At 42.4% G+C, this 19531-nt stretch overlaps 1 protein-coding gene across 8 annotated transcripts in view; it reads right to left on the bottom strand.

Annotated features, from left to right (window-relative positions):
* The window catches only part of PIKFYVE (phosphoinositide kinase, FYVE-type zinc finger containing), a 301144-nt gene that overhangs the window by 148862 nt on the left and 132751 nt on the right, over positions 1–19531 (bottom strand). For all 8 annotated transcript variants that reach the window (XR_008847336.1, XM_056536875.1, XM_056536878.1 and 5 more), the window contains 3 exons: positions 17746–18917; positions 9121–9221; positions 6053–6124 (listed from right to left, as the gene is read on the bottom strand). Coding sequence is in view for 7 of the 8 variants with exons in the window: in XM_056536875.1 (XP_056392850.1) it covers positions 6053–6124; positions 9121–9221; positions 17746–18917 (1345 nt within the window). In the remaining variant the exon portion in view is untranslated. The remainder of the gene's footprint in view (positions 1–6052; positions 6125–9120; positions 9222–17745; positions 18918–19531) is intronic.

The following is a 19531-nucleotide window of genomic DNA, read 5'->3' as shown; positions in this document are numbered from 1 at the left end:
GAGGTATACCTATGATGAAAATGACATGCCTCTCATCTTTTTAAGTGGGAGTACTTGCACAATTGGTAGCTGACTAAATACATTTTTGCCTCACTGTACATGTCCTCTCGGTCACAAATAAAAGGAAAGTCATAGGGGGAGATTTATCAAATCTTGGGGAGAAGAAAAATTAAGAACTGTGTTTATGCCTCATATAAAAAGTTATTCTGCATAAAGCACTGCAATTAAAATGGTGGAATCTTTTCATTTGTAGTTTTTTTTTTTTTTTTTGCTTGTTTGTTCTTTAACCTGTTTCCGTGTGTGATAACATTTTATTTATTCTGCCCACTTATACCAGTAGAAAATACACATTATAAAGATGACCCCACAAAGAAATGTGAAACGCACCATAAGGCATATTCTGCCCATAAACGGCAAATGCTGAAAACATGATATAGGGTAATTGTCTATGCCTATATTTCTGCAACATAGAATGTGTCGGCAGATAAGAACCATCCAGCCCATCTAGTTAGCCCAATATTTTGAATACTATGAATAGTCCCTGGCCCTATATTATATGAAGAATAGCCTTATGCCAATCCCATGCATGCCTTAACTCCTTCACTGTATTGCAGCTACCACTTCTGCAGGAAGGCTATTCCATGCATCCACTACTCTCTCAGTAAAGTAATAGTTCCTGATATTTCTTTTACACCTTTGCCCCTCTAATGTAAAACTATGTCCTTATGTGGTAGCTTTTTCGTTTAAATATACTTTCCTCCTTTACCGTGTCGATTACCTTTGTCTATTAAAACACCTTACCATCAAGACCTTTTGCAGTTTACCTAATAAAAATAGTAAACAGAATGGGTCTTACAGAACAATGTCCAGTGCTACTCCTGTTAAAATGATGCTGTTTTATCTCATAATACACCACAGGTAAATAGACTAAGTGGAGACAGGAGATGCGTTTCGGCACTTAAATGGGCATTAGTCCACAGGCCTAATGGGTCTTACTACAGATCCCAGAGGTAACCCAATTGTAACAAGACCTTGCTCTGAACATACTCCACTGACTACGACCATCTGTCTGTTCCTCAGCCACTGTCTAATCCATTCAACAATATGGGAGTCCAAGCTCAAAGACTGCAGTTTATTGATAAGTCTTCTATGTGGGACAGTGTCAAAAGCCTTACTAAAAAAAAAAAAACCATGTTTCTCATTGTGTGATTTTAGATGTTCCACATTCCTATACTTTAGTATGATTTCCAATAATTTCCCCACTATTGATGTCAGACTTACTGGCCTATAGTTGCTGGATTCCTCCCTAATACCTTTTTTGTGAATGGGCACATTTGCTAATTTCCAATCTTTTGGGACGACTCTGGTTACTAGGGATGTAAGAAAAAAATCGATTTGCGCGATTATCGCGATTTTTTGTTCCGCGATACTGAATCGATTTTAAAATTCTGAGAATCGATTTTTTTATAAATTATTATAATTAACATTTGCTGTATTTCACTCACTGAGTCACAGTCCTATTTGTCTGTCTTATTTTTTTTATAACACTTAAACACCTGACCACTAGTTGGCAGTGTACCTGTTATCAGCTCTGTCCCACTCGCAGGCTGCTACCGCGAGACTACAGACTCAGAACAAACAGGAAGGAGAACGTACGCACTCACAGGACAACTCTCGCGGGACCTTGTTCTTTCTCAGCTAGAATAAGTTTTCCCAAGCTTTTAATAGGGAATATCGCGATATATCGTGATATATCGCCAACATGACAGTATCGTGATATATTGCGATATATCGAATCGCCACCCTGGTATCGCGATTCGAATCGAATCGCCAAATTATTGCCGATTCACACCCCTACTGGTTACCAGTGATTGGTTATATAAACGGTTTGGCTAGTACACGACTAAGCTCTTAATAACCTTGGGTGTAGCTTATCAGGCCCTGTGACTTATTTGTCTTATCTTTTTATTATATTTGCATTAATTTATGGATGGTACCACATGCATGTTATCACAAATATTCATTTATAGCAGTGGATTGCTAGGAATTATATTACTGTTGAAATAACAACCAACATATGTATATGCTGGTAGGTGATACACAATTTCATTAAATATCAGGCATAACTGCAATGTGTGAATTTATTGTACCTATATTTACACTTTTTTTTTTTCTCCTGGTATGTAAATGTGGATTCAGCTCTGATATGAACTGACTAATACATGAAAATCTGTTGATTTCTGAACAGCATATGAAATTATATTTATTTTTATTGTTATGACTTCTTCTGGTGGATGAATTTATGAAATTTTTTATCAAATGCATGGTTATTCCTCTTCCTTGGACCATTTAATGCATGCCATTTTGTGACCGTTATTGCAACTGTCCTACCAGTAAAGACACAAATATTTGTTTTATAAACAAATTCATGTTTTTATGGAATGTTTTTTTTTTTTTTTTTCAGAATTTTGCTTGTTTCTATGTACACCAGCTAAGGAACAAGATGTCCAAAGCGCATGGGTATAGAGGCATGTTTTTAACATGTTCATAATAAAGGTCTTGAATTTTAAGGAATTGGAGGTGATTTTCTTTTAGCTTTGTCAGTAGCCTATCTTAGTAAAAACAAAATGATCAGGCAGTCTAAATCCAACAGATCTGATTTTTTTTTACCCCAACATCTACTGTCTGTTTAGAGTCTGGCCACCCCTAACACTTCAGATGTCTCTTCCTACCAGGTAATTAAAAAAAAATCCACAGAGGCAAATACATTTTTGCAGATCTAAAGATGTCAGCACTTGAGACCAGCGGACCAGCTATGACTCCATCTCCCTAAGATCTATGTATGTACAGCTCCTTTTTAAGCATTCATGTTAATTCAAAAGGTTAAGGGAAGCAGTTGCCAGATGCATCTGGCACTGCTCATCTCCCAAGGAAAAAAATAATGTGTAATAAAATCAAACCCTGTTAAACACAACAGCAGGGCCGGCTCTTGCCATAGGTAAAATAGGCCGATGCCTATAGCGCCATCTATATGCGGGTGCTGCCTGTGAATTATTTTTTTTTTGTGAAGTCGGCTGTACTGCACTGTCTCCTCTGGCCGGTTGTCAGGAGCGCAGCACTGCCACTAGAGCTGGGAGGTATTTTTGTAACATATGGCAGTTCCATGGTATATAACGGTATTTCTCCCCTCCCCCAAATCATGTGACCCGCGAGCGCTGTTCTGCCCCCCCCCCCCCCTCTTTCCCAATTAATTATCAGCCCAGCGCTGCGCTGTCCCCATCGGGGAACTAATCACGTCACCCGCAAGCGCTGCCCTCCTCGTCCTCCTGTTTGTTGCGGGCTGCCAATGCTGGAACTCTATACTGTACGCTGTCTGTATGCCTATGCTCGGGCTGCAAAAGATAAATAAAATAAACTTTAACTCACCTCCCGTTGGTCCGGTACCGGCCTCACCTGCTTCCTGGGGATGGGAACGTCGGAAAGCCGTCAGCCTATCAGCGGCCGCAGCGATGTTCCGCCTCGGCCGGTGATAGGTTGAGCGCACTGTCATGTAAAAAAACGGCTTCTTACATGACAGTGCGCTCAACCTATCACCAGCCGAGGTGGAACATCGCTGCGGCCAGTGATAGGCTGACGCCTCTCCCAGACATAGGGATACAGCGTACAGTATAGAGTTCTGGCGCCGGCAGCCCGCAACAAACAGGAGGACGAGGAAGGCAGCGCTTGCGGGTGACGTGATTAGTTCCCCGGTGGGGACAGCGCAGTGCTGGGCTGATAATTGTGGGGAGAGAAGCAGAACAGCGCTCACGGGTCACATATGATTAGTTCACCAATGTGGGGACAGCGCAGTGCTGGGTTGATAATTCATTCATTCCCGAGGGGAAGGGGCCTAACCGGTATTGCGGTATGGGAAAAATTCATATCGTGCAGTACAAAAATGTTGGAATTCGGTATGAACAGGTATACTGCCCAGCATTAACTGCAACATCAAGTAATGTGATGTGATAGCACTGCACTCCTTATGGCTGGATACAGGAGACATCGCAGCACAGCTGCTGCAGCGCCTCGACTATTATTCAGGGCTCAAGTCCTGAAGGATCGACCCTAGAATTCTGCTTACCCCTCCCTCCACCTTCTCCTACGGCCAGGCCGACTAGATGCTTAAGGTGAAGGAACTTTGATGATATCACCATCATGTGACCAGTTACATGTTGAGTGCGGAGCTTCAACATGGAGGATAGAAGAAATAGTCGCTGAAGGACCTTTGGTGATGCTGTGGAGGAGGCAGGCTGAGGTGAAGTGGCATGATTCCTGCACAGCCACTACTATCCTGTTCTGTGTGAAAAAAAAATCTGCACTTCAGTATTACCCCAGAAGGAGGTGGTTTGTTACAGCCTAAGGTCAATGCATGAGGAGGAGGTTTGTTACAGTGTGTCCACTCAGTAGTATGGTAATTACATGAGGAACTGTGGGTCACCCTAGTAGTAAAGTAATTACATGAAAAAGAGTTTTGTTACAGTGTGTCACCCAACTAGTAAGGTGAGGTGTGTCAAAGGACGGAGTCAATGGACGGAGTCAATGGATGGGGTCAGGGGGCGGAAAATTTTGCTTTTGCCTAGGGTGGCAAAAATCCTTGCACCACCCCTGCACAATAGTATATGTCTGGCTATCTGGATCTGCTGTGACAAATTCTGTAGAACATGTATGACTAGCTGAAAAATTTGTTTACATAACTAAATCAATATCGACAGAGTTACCCTAACATGAACTTGTTGAAATTGATTATAATGATTCTGATTGTTGATCAATATATTAATACTTATATGCCATTGCCAATGCTGCAGAAAGATATTTGTTACCCTTAACCTATATATCAGCTTGCTATTTGCTTGTAACTAAGATTAAGACCTTGGGACGAGGCCAAAATACGCAAAATAAAGAAGAAGTCTGAAGTTAGAGACAAACCATCTGAACAAATAAAGAATGTGCAGAAGGATAGATACATCCAGAATTTTCTGGTAGAATAGGGAAATGGCAACATAAGTGACCTATGGTTAAGAAACGAATGAATGCTTAAAATGCTAATATATACAGAAGCAATACTCAAATAACCAATCAAAATATAACATGATGATTTTGACGTGATAACTAACCTCCCTTTTTGTTAACTGTACAAAACAATGTACTTCCGTATTATAAACAGAACTCCTTGGGACAGCTCCTTAGCCAGTATGCTGAGAATGAGATATATACCAACATTTTCTCTGGTGTTTATTTCTTGTGTCGACAGTCAGCAGTATACAGTCGCAGTCACTCACATTTTAAGGCCTAACCAGCAGCCAACCTTAAAGGGGTACTCCGCCCCTAGACATCTTATCCCCTATCCAAAAGGATAGGGGATAAGATGTCAGATCGCCGCGGTGCCGCTGATGGGGAGCCCCGGGATCCCCGCTGCGGCACTGCGCTATCATTACAGCAGAGAGAGAGTTCGCTCTGTGCGTAATGATGGGCTATACAGGGGACGGAGCCGCGTGACGTCATGGCTCCGCCCCTCGTGACATCACGGCTAGTCCCCTTAATGCAAGTCTATGGCAGGGGGCGTGACGACTGCCGCGCCCCCTCCCATAGACTTGTATTGAAAGGGGCGGACCGTGACGTCACAAGGGGCAGAGCCGTGACGTAGCGATGCTCCGGCCCCTGTATTGCGCGTCATTACGTGCAGAGCGAACTCGCTCTGTGCTGTAATGATAGCGCAGTGCCGCAGCGGGGATCCCGGGGCTCCCCAGCAGCGGCACCGCGGCGATCTGACATCTTATCCCCTATCCTTTGGATAGGGGATAAGATGTCTAGGGGCGGAGTACCCCTTTAAACTGATGTTCATGCCAGAACAGTACAAGATCAAAGTCAAAGAATTCTATAATTATTTTGCTTATATTGATATGTAAAACTTAATTCTCAGATGTACACTGAAAATAATTTCATATAAGTTAGCACAAAAATATTTTCTGATTAACTAGGATAATTGAAAAATTAATCTAAAACATTAACTTACCTAAAGCAGTATCTCTCCAGGAAGACACCTAATGTCAGATCATTCTTGCCATAGAACTCCATTGTAACGATCCTGTACAGAAAAGGAAGAAAAAAAAACAATTATCACAATTATCTTTTTTGCTTGTGCTTAAGGCGGTAACATTTGTATTCTATAAATATCTATTGAGCAACAGCTTTATTAATGATAAACATAGAGAAGAACAGAGTCTGTGGCACATTAACACCGTAGCCTGCCTCAAAACCTTGTAATAACTTCTAGCACAGATCTACACTAGCTCACAGCAGGCACAGATTTGAGAGGTCATAATGCAATCGTTTTAAGAGTAAACTAATTTACACAATTATTCTTGCACGTCTTAATTTTCCACAATGTAAGTAATTAACACATCCAGTCATTATAACTCTTCCATAATCTTATGTTCAGTGAGAGCTCTCAAATTCTGGGTGCAGAAACATCATATAAGGGTGCCACATTGAAAAAGTCCTCCAACCCCTACCCAGCACACACAAAAATATGTAGGAATATGTACATACTGAAAAGTATATTTTGAGCAAATATTTACCCCTTAAAGCGTTAATGTCATTAAAAACAACTTTTGACATGTCGAGTGCTCTGGGGGAGCAGTGACCAAGAGATCAATGGCCACTCTGGCTGAGGTTCAAAGATTTTGTGTACAAATAGAAAACACTTCCAGAAGGTCAACCATTACTGCAGCACACCACTAATTTGGCCTTTATGGCCAGAATGCAGCTTCTCCACAGTAAGATGGGTTCACACTATGTTTGTAGTGTAAGGGTTCTGGATCCGGTTGGGCGGAGCAAAAACCGTCCGCTCTCGTATTCCAGATGGATCAGGCCCGAATCCCATTCATTTCAATGAGCCGACCAGAGTCAAATGCTGATGCCGGTCAGCTCATTTATGCCCCGTATACGGTTCTCCAACCAGACCTAAAACCGTGGTATACCACGGTTTTAGGTCCGGTGGGAAAATTGTATACGGGGCCAAAAAAAACTGCCTGGAGTTTGCAAAAAATTTAAATAAAAAATGACTAAATGACTAATGTGGCTGAACCAAGATTGAACTTTTTTTTGCCTCAATTTAAAGCATCATGTCTGGTGAACCAAGGCTGTGATTATTACCTGCCAAACACATCCCTACAGTGAACCTAATAAAACATTTCTAGAGAGACCTGAAAAGGATGGTCCCCATCTAGTTTGACAGAGCTTTAGAGCATCTGCAGAAAAGAATATCATAAAATACCCAAATCCAGGTGTGCAAACTTTGTGGCCTCATACCCAAGAAGACTGGAGGCTAGAATCGATGCCTAGGATGCTTCAACTATTTCCAATTCCATTTGAAGGTATCCGATAATGGCAGAAGCTCAGCTCCTGAGTCATCACTGTATCTTACATGTACAGCAGTTCACAAGAACATGTTAGATCTTGTTAAAGGAGATGTCCGGTGTGGACTATTCTTATTCCATCCTGCCCAGGATGCAAAAAAAACAACTTTCGCTTACCTTCCTACATTCCCCCGGAGCTCCGCAACAACTGATCTGTCGGCCGGGCTGTCTGCTTCCTACTTCCTTTAGCCCAGGACATCACACAGCACTTCAGCCTATCACCGGCCCAGCGATGTCCCGTCTCGTCCGGTAATCGGCTGAAGCGCCGTGTGACGTCCCGAGCTAAGGGAAGTAGTAAGAAGACAGCACGGCTGACCGGTCAGCTGTTGTAGAGCTCTGGGGGAACGGAGGAAGGTAAGTGAAAGTTTGTTTTCTCTTTTTTTGCATCCCAGGCAGGATGGAATAAGAATAGTCTGCACCGGACATCTATAAGCCACCCTTTACCTTTGCTTTGCTAAGGTTTGCTTTAGCCACAGCTACCCCATGTAAAAAATTTGTGAGATCACCACAACATTTAACCATTGTATTTTGTAATGCACCCTTTGGTATCTTTCCCACTCACCTCCTTTTACCTTCTATGTGAAATATCTGTGGAAAACCACAGGAGCTTTTTATTTAATGAGTTGGGGTTATAGCAATTTAATTTGAGTGCTGCCAAATAGAAAGAAATTATTTTTTTCCAATTGCAAGTGCTCAGTAGTAAAACAGTATCTCAATGAACACAAGCAAACCTTTTAACAGTTAGTTTTATAAATTTTACCCCTTGCTACCAAAGGAAGTAAATGTACGTCCTGGCCACACAAGGGGACTTTAAAGAAAGCCCAGGAGTTGAGCTTGCCTTAAAGCAATGAGTAATGACTGCTATCAGCAGCCAGTACTCACCGCTAATGCCACATATCAGCATTCACGCTACCTGGAATTAAACCTTTAGAAGCTGCAAACAAAGTTGTTTGCTGCAACTTCAAGTATAAAATGTGTGAAATTATTAGCCAAGATGGCAGCCGGAGGTCTCCAGCTTACCTTCGAGCTGCTAGATGAGGCTTTTCTTGTATTGTCTGCAATAGTCAGACTGTAGAAGAAGAGTGCCGATAACACTGATCAATGATATGCACATTGAACACTGATAGCAATGGAAAGATTGCAAAGTCCCCTTTGGTGACTTGTAAAATAGTTAATACATAAAATAAGTAACTAACACCTTTTCCATAATAAATGTTAACTCACGCCTTTTCCCATTTTATATAATGTTTAAAATCCCATACATTGAATGGTGTAAACATAAAAATACCAAAAGCCAGATTATTTTTGGTCACTTCTTATAAACAGAATAAAATGAATAAAAAGCGATCAAAAAGTTACATCTAAACAAAAATGGTAACAAAAACTACAGATGACAGCGTGAAAAAATAAGGCCATAAATCAGCCCCAAATATGGAAAAATAAAATTATAGGGGTCAGAATAGGGCAATTTTAGACACACTAATTTTCTTACAAAAAGTTTAGTTATAAAAGTAGTAAAATAAAACAAAACCTATATAAATTGTGCATTATTGTAATCATATTGGACCTGTGAATACGTGGATGACATAAATGAACATTATAGGATAGGAAGCAATGATTTGCATCCCAACAGCTTGACATGCAACAACAAGGAGCTCCTTACCATGGACTGACACAGGCACTAGGGGCATTGCTGGATTGTGCACTGGAGCTGCTGAACAGGACACAAAGCCTTTGGTGGTTTAATACACTAAGGCAGTCAATCTGGGGGGAAAAAAAATAAAAAAACATTTCCTTTGTGTTCTATAAGTTTACATACACAATACATTTTTCTATCATTTAGCTGAAAGAATTTGTTACACCAATTTTTAAGGCTACTTTTTTGCGATCACTCAATAACATAAGTGCGTGTATTTCAATGTGTAATACAGTGTCCAATACAGAACCCTAAGCCACCAATATAACACACAGGACCAATATTACATATGTTTACTAAAGGGGTATTCAAGGAATTTTTTTTTTTTTTATCAAATGGCTCCAGAAAGAAACAAGATTTTTTAGTAAAAGTCATTTACAAATCTAATCCTTCCAGTAGCTGTCAGCTACTGAAGTTGAGTAGTTTTTTTTTCTGTCTGACAATAGTGCTCTCTGCTGACACCTCTGCTTGTCTCAGGGACTTTCCAGAGTAGGAGCAAATCCCCATAGCAAACATCTAATGCTTCCTTCAGTTCCTGAGACAAGCAGATGTGTCAGCAAAGAACACTATTGTCAGACAGAAAAGAACTCAACTTCAGCATCTGATAACTACTGGAAGGATTACGTTTTTTAATAGAAGGAATTTACAAATCTGTTTAACTTTCTGGAGCCAGTTGATATGATATTTTTCCTGGAATACCCCTTTAAATCTCATCTCATACATAAAAACAAAGATTATAAACTACACCAAAAGAGGTCATTTGAATGGTAACCAAAAATATTGCATAAATTCAAGGCACATGAATTAAAAGATAATACCAAGAAGGGAAAATGCATTCAAACTGTCACATAGCAACAATGACTGCCCATATGCATAACCCCAGTAATAAAAATACAAACTACTTATGTGCAGCAAGTGGTAGTAATCAAATAGCCTCACTGTATTTACACTGCTCAGAAAAAATAAAGGGAACACATAAACAACACAATGTAACTCTAAGTCCATCACACTTCTGTGAAATCACACTCAATTTCACATGCTGTTGTGCAAATGGAACAGACAACAGGTGAAAATTATAGGCAATTAGCAAGACACACCAATAAAGGAGTGGTTCTGCAAGTGGTGACCACAGACCACTTCTCAGTTTCTATGCTTCCTGGCTGATGTTTTGGTAACTTTTAAATGCTGGCGGTGCTTTCACTCTAGTGGTAGCATGAGACGGAGTCTACAACCCACACAAGTGGCTCAGGTAGCGCAGCTCATCCAGGATGGCACATCAATGTGAGCTGTGGGAAGAAGGTTTGCTGTGTCTGTCAGCGTAGTGTCCAGAGCATGGCGGCGCGACCAGGAGCCAGGCCAGTACATTAGGAGACGTGGAGGAAGCCGTAGGAGGGCAACAACTGAGCAGCAGGACGCTACCTCTGCCTTTGTGCAAGGATGAGCAGGAGGAGCACTGCCAGAGCCCTGCAAAATGACCTCCAGCAGGCCACAAATGTGCATGTGTCCACTCAAACGGTCAGAAACAGACTCCATGAGTGTGGTATGAGGCCCCGACATCCACAGGTGGGGGTTGTGCTTACAGCCCAACACCGTGCAGGACGTTTGGCATTTGCCAGAGAACACCAAGATTGGCAAATTCACCACTGCGCCCTGTGCTCTTCACAGATGCCATGCCATGCCTGCAACATCCTCCAGTATGACCGGTTTGGCGGTGGGTCAGTAATAGTGTGGGGCGGAATTTCTTTGGGGGGCCGCACAGCCCACCATGTGTTTGCCAGAGGTAACCTGACTGCCGTTAGGTACTGAGATTAGCTCCTCAGACCCCTTGTGAGACATATGCTGGTGCGGTTGGCCCTGGGTTCCTCCTAATGCAAGACAATGCTAGAACTCAATGTGTGTCAGCAGTTCCTGCAAGAGGAAGGCATTGATGCTATGGACTGGCCCGCCCCTTCCCCAGACCTGAATCCGATTGAGCACATCTGGAACATCATGTCTCTCTCCATCCACCACCTCCATGATGCACCACAGACTGTCCAGACTGTCCAGGAGTTGGATGCTTTAGTCCAGGTCTTTGAGGACATCCCTCAGGAGACCATCTGCCACCTCATCAGCAGCATACCCAGGCATTGTAGAGAGGTCATACGGGCACGTGGAGGCCACACACACTACTGAGCCTCATTTTGACTTGTTTTAAGGACATTACATCAAAGTTGGATCAGCCTGTAGTGTGGTTTTCCACTTTTATTTTGAGTGTGACCATATCCAGACCCCCATGGGTTGATAAATTTGATTTCCAATGATAATTTTTGAGTGATTTTGTTGTCAGCACAATCAGCTATGTAAAGACGAAAGTATTTCATACGATTAGTTCATTCAGATCTAGGATGTGTTATCTTAGCGTTACCTTTATTTTTTTGAGCAGTGTATTTCCTTTATATACAATCCCTCACCAATCAGATCCATACCATAATGTTTTTTGGAAATATCTGTCCCTGTAGAGTTGCTTCAGGATAAGAAGCAATGAAGCTTCCTGCCACATGACCCATATATTCCAAGCAGTCTCAAAGTACTGTATATGCCAACGTGTTTCTGCAAGCACAGCGGGTGCACCCATCATGTGTCCCACATCAAAAATAACAGCACTGTACAACAGCAGAATATCTCCTCAAACATCTGTGTGCTAAAGAGCACCTCTAGCGTTTGTTACATACTGGCAATAGGGATAGATAAATACATCATGGAGAATACCCCAAAGTGTCAGGTGTACAGCAACATGAAAAACATACTGAACAGCAAAATACTATTTGTTAAAATAAAATGTTGTGAAAGTGCAAGTGAACATGCAAAGCAAAAAGTCCATGAGGGAGATTTATCAAAAACTGTCCAAAAGGAAAAGTTAACCAGTTGCCCATAGCAAATAATCAGATTGCTTCTTTCATTTTTGAAAAGGCCTGTGAAAAATGAAAGAAGCAATCTGATTGGTTGCTATGGGAAACTCCACAAATCTTCCCTCATAAGTATAAACATCACAGAATGTGGAAAATATCCAACAATAGTAATCATACATAATTCATAAATCCATAATATACATACAAAACAGCATATAGTGCAGTCACAATTAAATTGCTACATGATTGGTCGCTATGGGCAATGCAAACATGTTTGTCTCCCTTCATTTTTGGTCAAACAAAACATAGGTAGGTGTATGCATGTCCCTATACTTGCCATCTAGACTTCCCTCATTCATAGCCTCTGGGACTAAATTTTCCAATGACTTATCAATAGAAGCCTATAGAAAAAAACTTTTGGACAGAATTAGATGTCAATCTGTACAGCTCCAGGATCCAATAAGTGCCCCATATGGAGTTGCCAAATGTGTGGTTACGTACATGTCTGCCTGTTCTCTATATTTGTTTATCATTACTTGGTGCTGCCAAGTATTTCATGATAACTATAAGCAAGTTTACTGGTTAGGGCTACATCCTGCATCTCAACATACAGTTACGCCGGAGGATGGCGTTGGCCCAGGAGCAGTGTCCACGCCATCAGCAGTGGGAGACAGCTCTAATATAGAGCCAACACCTCACTGCAACAGCAAAGTTTGTCGATAACTTCAATCCCAGGTGTTCAACACCTTAACCTGTTCAGGACCCATGACGTATGCATACGTCTTCACACCCTGGGTCTTAAGGACCCATGACGTATGCATACGTCATGGCGTTTTCCGGTCTCTGCCGCTCGCCGGGCAGAGATCGGAACTGGATGCCTGCTGAAATCCTTCAGCAGGCATCCAGGGCAAACGCCGAGGGGGGCCATGTAGGCCCCCCATGTCGGCGATCGCCGCAAATCGCAAGGGAAATCGCCCTTGCGATCTGCGGCGATACCGGGCTGATCGGGTCTCTGGGACCCGACCGCCCGGTAATTTCGCATGATCCCGGCTGTCACAGACAGCCAGGACCATGCTGGAGTATCGGAGCGAGGTGGCAAGCCGGCCAATCGCAGGAGGGGGGGCGGTTACTTCCTCCCGTCCTGCCCGGCCCCTGAAAGTCCGGAGAGGACGGGAGGAAGACCGGAGGACGCAGCGGGGGACGGGGGAGTGCTGGGGACCGGCCCCGGTACTTACCTCGTCCCTGAAGACCCGGATCCAGACGATGAAGACGGCGGCAGCGGCGACAGGTGAGTAGATCTTCAGCCGCGGTCGGGCCCTTTACAGCAATGCACGTCGCCGTAAAGCGACATGCATTGCTGTAATAGGACCCTGTAAACTACAACTCCCAGCATGCCCAGACAGCCCTTGGCGTCTGGGCATGCTGGGAGTTGCAGTTTTGCAACATCTGGAGGTCCACAGTTTGGAGACCACTGTGCCCTTCCAGATGTTGCAAAACTACACATCCTCAGCATGCCCTTACTGTCCAGGCATGCTGGGAGTTGTAGTTCTGTAACATCTGGCCCTTCAGATGTTGCAGAACTACAACTCCCAGCATGCCTGGACAGTTTTGGCATACTGGGAGTTGTAGTTTTGCAACATCTGGAAGGGCACAGATTGGGAACCACTGTATTAGTGGTCTGCAAACTGTAGTCCTCCAGATGTTGCAAAACTACAACTCCAAGCATGCTGGGAGTTGTAGTTCGGCAACATCTGGCTCTAAAGATGTTGCCGAACTACTACTCCCAGCATGCCTGAGAATGTTTGGGAGTTGTGGTTTTGCAACAGCTGGAGGCACACTGGTTGGGAAACATTGTTTCCTAATTCAGTGTTTCCCAACCCGTGTGCCTCCAGCTGTTGCAAAACCACAACTCCCAAACATTCTCAGGCATGCTGGGAGTAGTAGTTTTGCAACAGCTGGAGCCCCCCCCCCCCCTGTGAATGTACAGTGTACACTCACATGGGCAGGCGGCTTACAGTGAGTATCAGGCTGCAAGTTTGCGATGCAGCAAATTTTGCGCGGCAGCTCAAACTCGCTGTAATCCCCCGCCCGTGTGACTGTACCCTAAAAACACTACACACCACTACACTAACACAAAATAAAATAAAAAGTAAAAAACACTACATATACACATACCCCTACACAGCCCCCCGCCCCTCCCCAATAAAAATGAAAAACGCCTGGTACGCCACGGTTTCCAAAATGGAGCCTCCAGCTGTTGCAAAACAACAACTCCCAGTATTGCCAGACAGCCGTTGACTGTCCAGGCATGCTGGGAGTTTTGCAACAGCTGGAGGCACCCTGTTTGGGAATCGCTGGCGTAGAATACCCCTATGTCCACCCCTATGCAAATCCCTAATTCAGGCCTCAAATGCGCATGGCGCTCTCACTTTGGAGCCCTGTCGTATTTCAAGGCAACAGTTTAGGGTCACATATGGGGTATCGCCGTACTCGGGAGAAATTGACTAACAAATCTTGGGGGTCTTTTTCTCCTTTCACCCCTTATGAAAAGGTGAAGTTGGGGTCTACACCAGCATGTTAGTGTAAAAAAATAAACTTTTTACACTAACATGCTGGTGTTGCCCTATACTTTTCATTTTGACAAGAGGTAAAAGGGAAAAAAGCGCCACAAAATTTGTAACACAATTTCTTCCGAGTACGGAGATACCCCATATGTGGGCGTAAAGTGTTCTGGGGGCGCACAACAAGGCCCAGAAGGGAGAGTGCGCCATGTACATTTGAGGTGATTTGCACAGGGGTGGCTGATTGTTACAGCGGTTTTGACAAACGCAAAAAAAAAAAAAAAACCCCACATGTGACCCCATTTCGGAAACTGCACCCCTCACGGAATGTAATGAGGGGTGCAGTGAGAATTTACACCCCACAGGTGTCTGACAGATCTTTGGAACAGTGGGCTGTGCAAATTAAAAATGTTGTACAGCCCACTGTTCCACAGATATGACAGACACCAGTGGGGAGTAAATGCTCATTTTATGCCTTGTTACGTTCCTCAAGGGGTCTAGTTTCCAAAATCGTATGCCATGTGGGGGTTATTTTGCTGTCCTGGCACCATAGGGGCTTCCTAAATGCGACATGCCCCCCGAGCAAAATTTGCTCTCAAAAAGCCAAATATGACTCCTTCTCTTCTGAGCATTGTAGTTCGCCCGTAGTGCACTTCAAGTCAACTTATGGGGTACCTCCATAATCAGAAGAGATGTGGTTACAAATTTTGGGGGGTATTTTCTGCTATTAACCCTTGCAAAAAATGTGAAATTTGGGGGGAAACACACATTTTAGTGATTTTTATTTATTTATTTTTTACGTATGCAAAAGTCGTGAAACCCCTGTGGGGTATTAAGGCTCACTTTATTTCTTGTTACGTTCCACAAGGGGTCTAGTTTCCAAAATGGTATGCCATGTGTTGTTTTTTTGCTGTCCTGGCACCATAGGGGCTTCCTAAATGCGACATGCCCCCGAGCAAAATTTGCTCTCAAAAAGCCAAATATGACTCCTTCTCTTCTGAGCATTGTAGTTCACCCATAGTACACCTCAGGTCAACTTATGGGGTACCTTCATACTCAGAAGAGATGGGGTTACAATGTTTGGGGGGTATTTTCTGCTATTAACCCTTGCAAAAATGTGAAATTTGGGGGGAAACACACATTTTAGTGAAATTTTATTTTTATTTTTTTACATATGCAAAAGTCGTGAAACCCCTGTGGGGTATTAAGGCTCACTTTATTCCTTGTTACGTACCTCAAGGGGTCTAGTTTCCAAAATGGTATGCCATGTGGGGGATTTTTGCTGTTCTGGCACCATAGGGGCTTCCTAAATGCAACATGCCTCCCAAAAACCATTTCAAAAAAACGTACTCTCCAAAATCCCCTTGTCGCTCCTTCGCTTCTGAGCCCTCTACTGCGCCCACCGAACACTTTACATAGACATATGAGGTATGTGCTTACTCGAGAGAAATTGGGCTACAAATATAAGTATACATTTTCTCCTTTTTCCCCTTGCAAAAATTCAAAAATTGGGTCTACAAGAACATGCGAGTGTAAAAAATGGAGATTGTGAATTTTCTCCTTCACTTTGCTGTTATTCCTGTGAAACACCTAAAGGGTTAAAACGCGGACTGAATGTCATTTTGAATACTCTGGGGGGTGCAGTTTTTATAATGGGGTCATTTGTGGGGTATTTCTAATATGAAGACCCTTCAAATCCACTTCAAACCTGAACTGGTCCATGAAAAATTGTGAGTTTGGAAATTTTGTGAAAAATTGGAAAATTGCTGCTGAACTTTGAAGCCCTCTGGTGACTTCCAAAAGTAAAAAAACACGTAAATTTTATGATGCAAACATAAAATAGACATATTGTATATGTGAATAAAAAAAAAAATTATTTGGAATATCCATTTTCCTTACAAGCAGAGAGCTTCAAAGTTAAAAAAATGCAAAATTTTCAAATTTTTCATAAAATGTTGGGATTTTTCACCAAGAAAGGATGCAAGATACCACAAAATTTTACCACTATGTTAAAGTAGAATATGTCACGAAAAAACAATCTCGGAATCAGAATGATAACTAAAAGCATTCCAGAGTTATTAATGTTTAAAGTGACAGTGGTCAGAATTGCAAAAAATGGCCGGGTCCTGAGGTGTAAAATGGCTGGGTCCTTAAAGGGTTAAAGGGGTTATCCAGGAAAAAAACTTTTTTTTTTATTTATCAACTGGCTCCAGAAAGTTAAACAGATTTGCAAATTACTACTATTAAAAAATCTTAATCCTTTCAGTACTTATGAGCTGCTGAAGTTGAGTTGTTCTTTTCTGTCTAGGTGCTCTCGGGAACCGCCCAGTTTAGAAGCAAATCCCCATAGCAAGCCTATTCTACTCTGTGCATTTCCCGAGACAAGCAGAGACGTCAGCAGAGAGCACTGTTGCAAGACAGAAAAACAACAACTCAACTTCAGCAGCTGATAATTATTGAAAGATTAAGATTTTTTTAATAGAAGTAATTTACAAATCTGTTTAACTTTCTGGAGTCAGTTGATCTATAAAAAAAAGTTTTTTCCTGGAATACCCCTTTAAATGCTACAGTGAAAAGTGACTTTACCATCTAGGTATGTGTTTCCCAACCAGGGTGCCTCCAGCTGTTGTAAAACTACAACTCCCAGCATGCCCGGACAGCCAAAGGCTGTCCGGGCATGCTGGGAGTTGTAGTTTTGCAACAGCTGGAGGCACCCTGGTTAGGAAACACTAATCTAGGTGGTTAGACAGAGTGAGGGTCTCCCTATGTCACCTATCAGACTCCCTTCAGGGCACAGCTTGTCAATTTATAACAAATATGGCATAGCCACTACTCTAAGGATGTTTGGTACCATCAAAATTCTACCAACCCTTAAAATACAGATAACATTGTATTTATTCTATACTGTGAATGGCATAAATAAAAAATGGCAGACTTCTATAACTTTACAAAGTGGTTATGCTAAACTGAAGCAGTACGCCTACTCCCTCCCCTGCTCTACATAATCCATGTACAGGGTTCAGCTTTCATCCCTGTATGTATCAATTTAAAGCAGAGGGGAAGAGACAAGGTGATGGATGAGTAAGGCTTAAATGGTATTCTCACTTATTTACAAGGTTATAAAGCTATTACACCGAGCTTACCTTGGAGTTCCAAGACATCTCATTTTGACTGATTCCTTTGTCTTCCTCAGAGTCATACTTCACTTCATGCTTATTCAGGAGGCCATTCGGTGTCTCCTTTGTTTGTACAAATGGATCAACATCTTTCTGTCTTATTCTGCCCCCTCTAGCCCGATAATCTGCTAGAATTCTAGCCAAATTTTGGCTGTCTCCCAAGTGCTCTGCAATTTTGGTGCTCAGCAGCTCATGAGAAGGAAGAACCTCAATAGTTTTTCCTGGATCACTTCCATTGATGCCATGCATATTGGACAGTTCACGCAAAAGCTGCTTTTTCCTCCGGCTCTCCATTTCTTTCATTTCTTTGTTGAGTAATGGAGATATATACACTTGCTCTGGAAAATAATCCCTTGTGGGACACCTCATACCCTTTTCTGTCAATAGGAAAGGCTCCTTGAAAGAAATAATAGGAGAGATACCCAAAATGACATCTTTTAGCTCCTGTTTAAACGCTATGGAGTGTACTTTAAGACAATCATCTGTGGATGTGACCTCTTCAGTTATATACAACCCAGTATCATCCTGTAGCGGATCACGGAAGAGCCGATGTTCATTTTTGGGTTCTTCTTCCTCCTCAAATTTCTGTGAGACTTCATCATCTTTGGAAATACCAGGTATCAGACACATTTGTGTGAAAAGTTCAGGTTCAATTGAGACTGAAGACAAAAGGGATGAATTTGATAATAATATGGGAAGGTCCGGCAGTGCCGAAGAAGATGTTTCAGAACTTCTACTGCCCAACTCTCCTGTTTCCTCAAAGCAAGACCTTTGCTCCATGAACTCTAAGTTCTCAGACGACTGGGACTCTGAAATGACATGCAAGCGTTCTGAAGAGCGGTCAGATTCCCAGTTTATACTGCTGCATTCTTCACCATTGAAGAGATCTTTCTGACTGCCATACCCTTCATGGCCTTCAATGAGGGATCGAAAAGAGCTGCTTTTAGGAAGTGTTGGTGGCATAGCAAACTCATCCATTAGAAAAGAAATTTCCAATTGGGAATGATATGCTGCATAGACCATGAAAATTATTATGTCTTTCACACGTGCCAACTCATACTCCGATGCTCCACTTAGCTTTATGGTGCAGCCCAGATGCTGCGGACATCCTTCAAAAAACATCAGTGTTTTAGATTCATCTGTGTTGGCAAAAACAATGAAAAATGTATTAAACAAAAGTAATTGAAAAGGTGATTGTTTTTACAGCAAAAGGTAGTTGAACTTAGCTTTAAAGGGGTATTTTAGGAAGGCATTATTACTACATTTTGAAGATAAAGAATGCATAGCCACCTATCCAAAAATTCTCTGCAGCTGCCATTCTAACAGCTCCAGAACCACTCTGCTCCACATCTTCTCTGTGTCATCACTGCAGGAAGCGCATGCTCAGTCAATCACTGGCTGATTCCAGTTACCAATATGACCAATGACTGGCAGAGCAGGCAGTTCCCGCAGTGATGGCACATCTGAGAAGACGCAAAGCAGCGCAGTCAGAAGCCACCGGAATTGTAGCTGCATCTGGGCAAGTATAGTTCATTTAAAAAAAAAAATATTCCAAGCTGGCATGCTCCTTTAAAAGAAATGCAAATATAAAGAGAACAGAATCTTAAAGAGTACTTGTCCCCAAATAAAACTTTTAATATAGTGTTTCTTGTGTAATTAGCAGTCACAAAGACCGGGATCACAGAAAAGTGTGTTATCTACCTGGTGCTCAAGTTCGGCACACCGCAGATCGGGTTGACAGGTTGCTGGGTGG

This window comes from Hyla sarda, chromosome 8, assembly GCF_029499605.1.
Source record: "Hyla sarda isolate aHylSar1 chromosome 8, aHylSar1.hap1, whole genome shotgun sequence".
Classification (NCBI taxonomy): domain Eukaryota; kingdom Metazoa; phylum Chordata; class Amphibia; order Anura; family Hylidae; genus Hyla; species Hyla sarda.
This window is presented reverse-complemented; position numbering and strand designations above follow the sequence as displayed.